Consider the following 414-nt stretch of genomic DNA (forward strand, 5'->3'; position numbering starts at 1 on the left):
TCTTCGACTGCTGCTGCAGTTGCTGCTGCTGCTGCTGCTGCTGCTGCCGTACAACTGCTCTTTATAGAGGTCCCCTGGCTCGTGGGGGCCCCCTCCTCCCCAGGGGTCCCCAGGGCCCCGGGGGCCCCCAAAACTTGGGGGGCCCCCCCAGGGGCCCCCCCGGGGGCCCCTCCGGGGGCCCCTCCGGGGGCCCCCTTGGGGGCCCTCTTGGGGGCCCCTCTTGGCAGTAAGAAAAGAGAGGCCCCCGGGAGACTTGTGCTGAAGGCGTGGCCCTGGAGGTGATGAACCCCCACAAGAGTGGGGGGCCCCCTGGCAGCAAGAATGCGCTTTTGAACAGCTGCCATTGCTGCTGCCTTCTGCTGCTGCTGCTGCTGCTGCTGCTGCTGCTGCTGCTGCGGCTGCTGCTGCTGCTGT

The 414-nt window shown here is 68.8% G+C and overlaps 1 protein-coding gene across 1 annotated transcript in view; it reads right to left on the reverse strand.

The window, feature by feature from the left end:
* Positions 1-344, reverse strand: part of ETH_00040345 (uncharacterized protein) — a gene marked incomplete at both ends in the record, with an annotated part of 1,248 nt that extends 904 nt beyond the window's left edge. The window contains one exon of the mRNA XM_013375616.1: positions 1-344. Within this exon, the coding sequence (XP_013231070.1) occupies positions 1-344 (344 nt within the window).
* Positions 345-414: the final 70 nt, after the last annotated feature.

Source organism: Eimeria tenella, genomic scaffold, assembly GCF_000499545.2.
Source record: "Eimeria tenella Houghton genomic scaffold, Eth_scaff2911, whole genome shotgun sequence".
In the NCBI taxonomy this organism is placed as follows: domain Eukaryota; phylum Apicomplexa; class Conoidasida; order Eucoccidiorida; family Eimeriidae; genus Eimeria; species Eimeria tenella.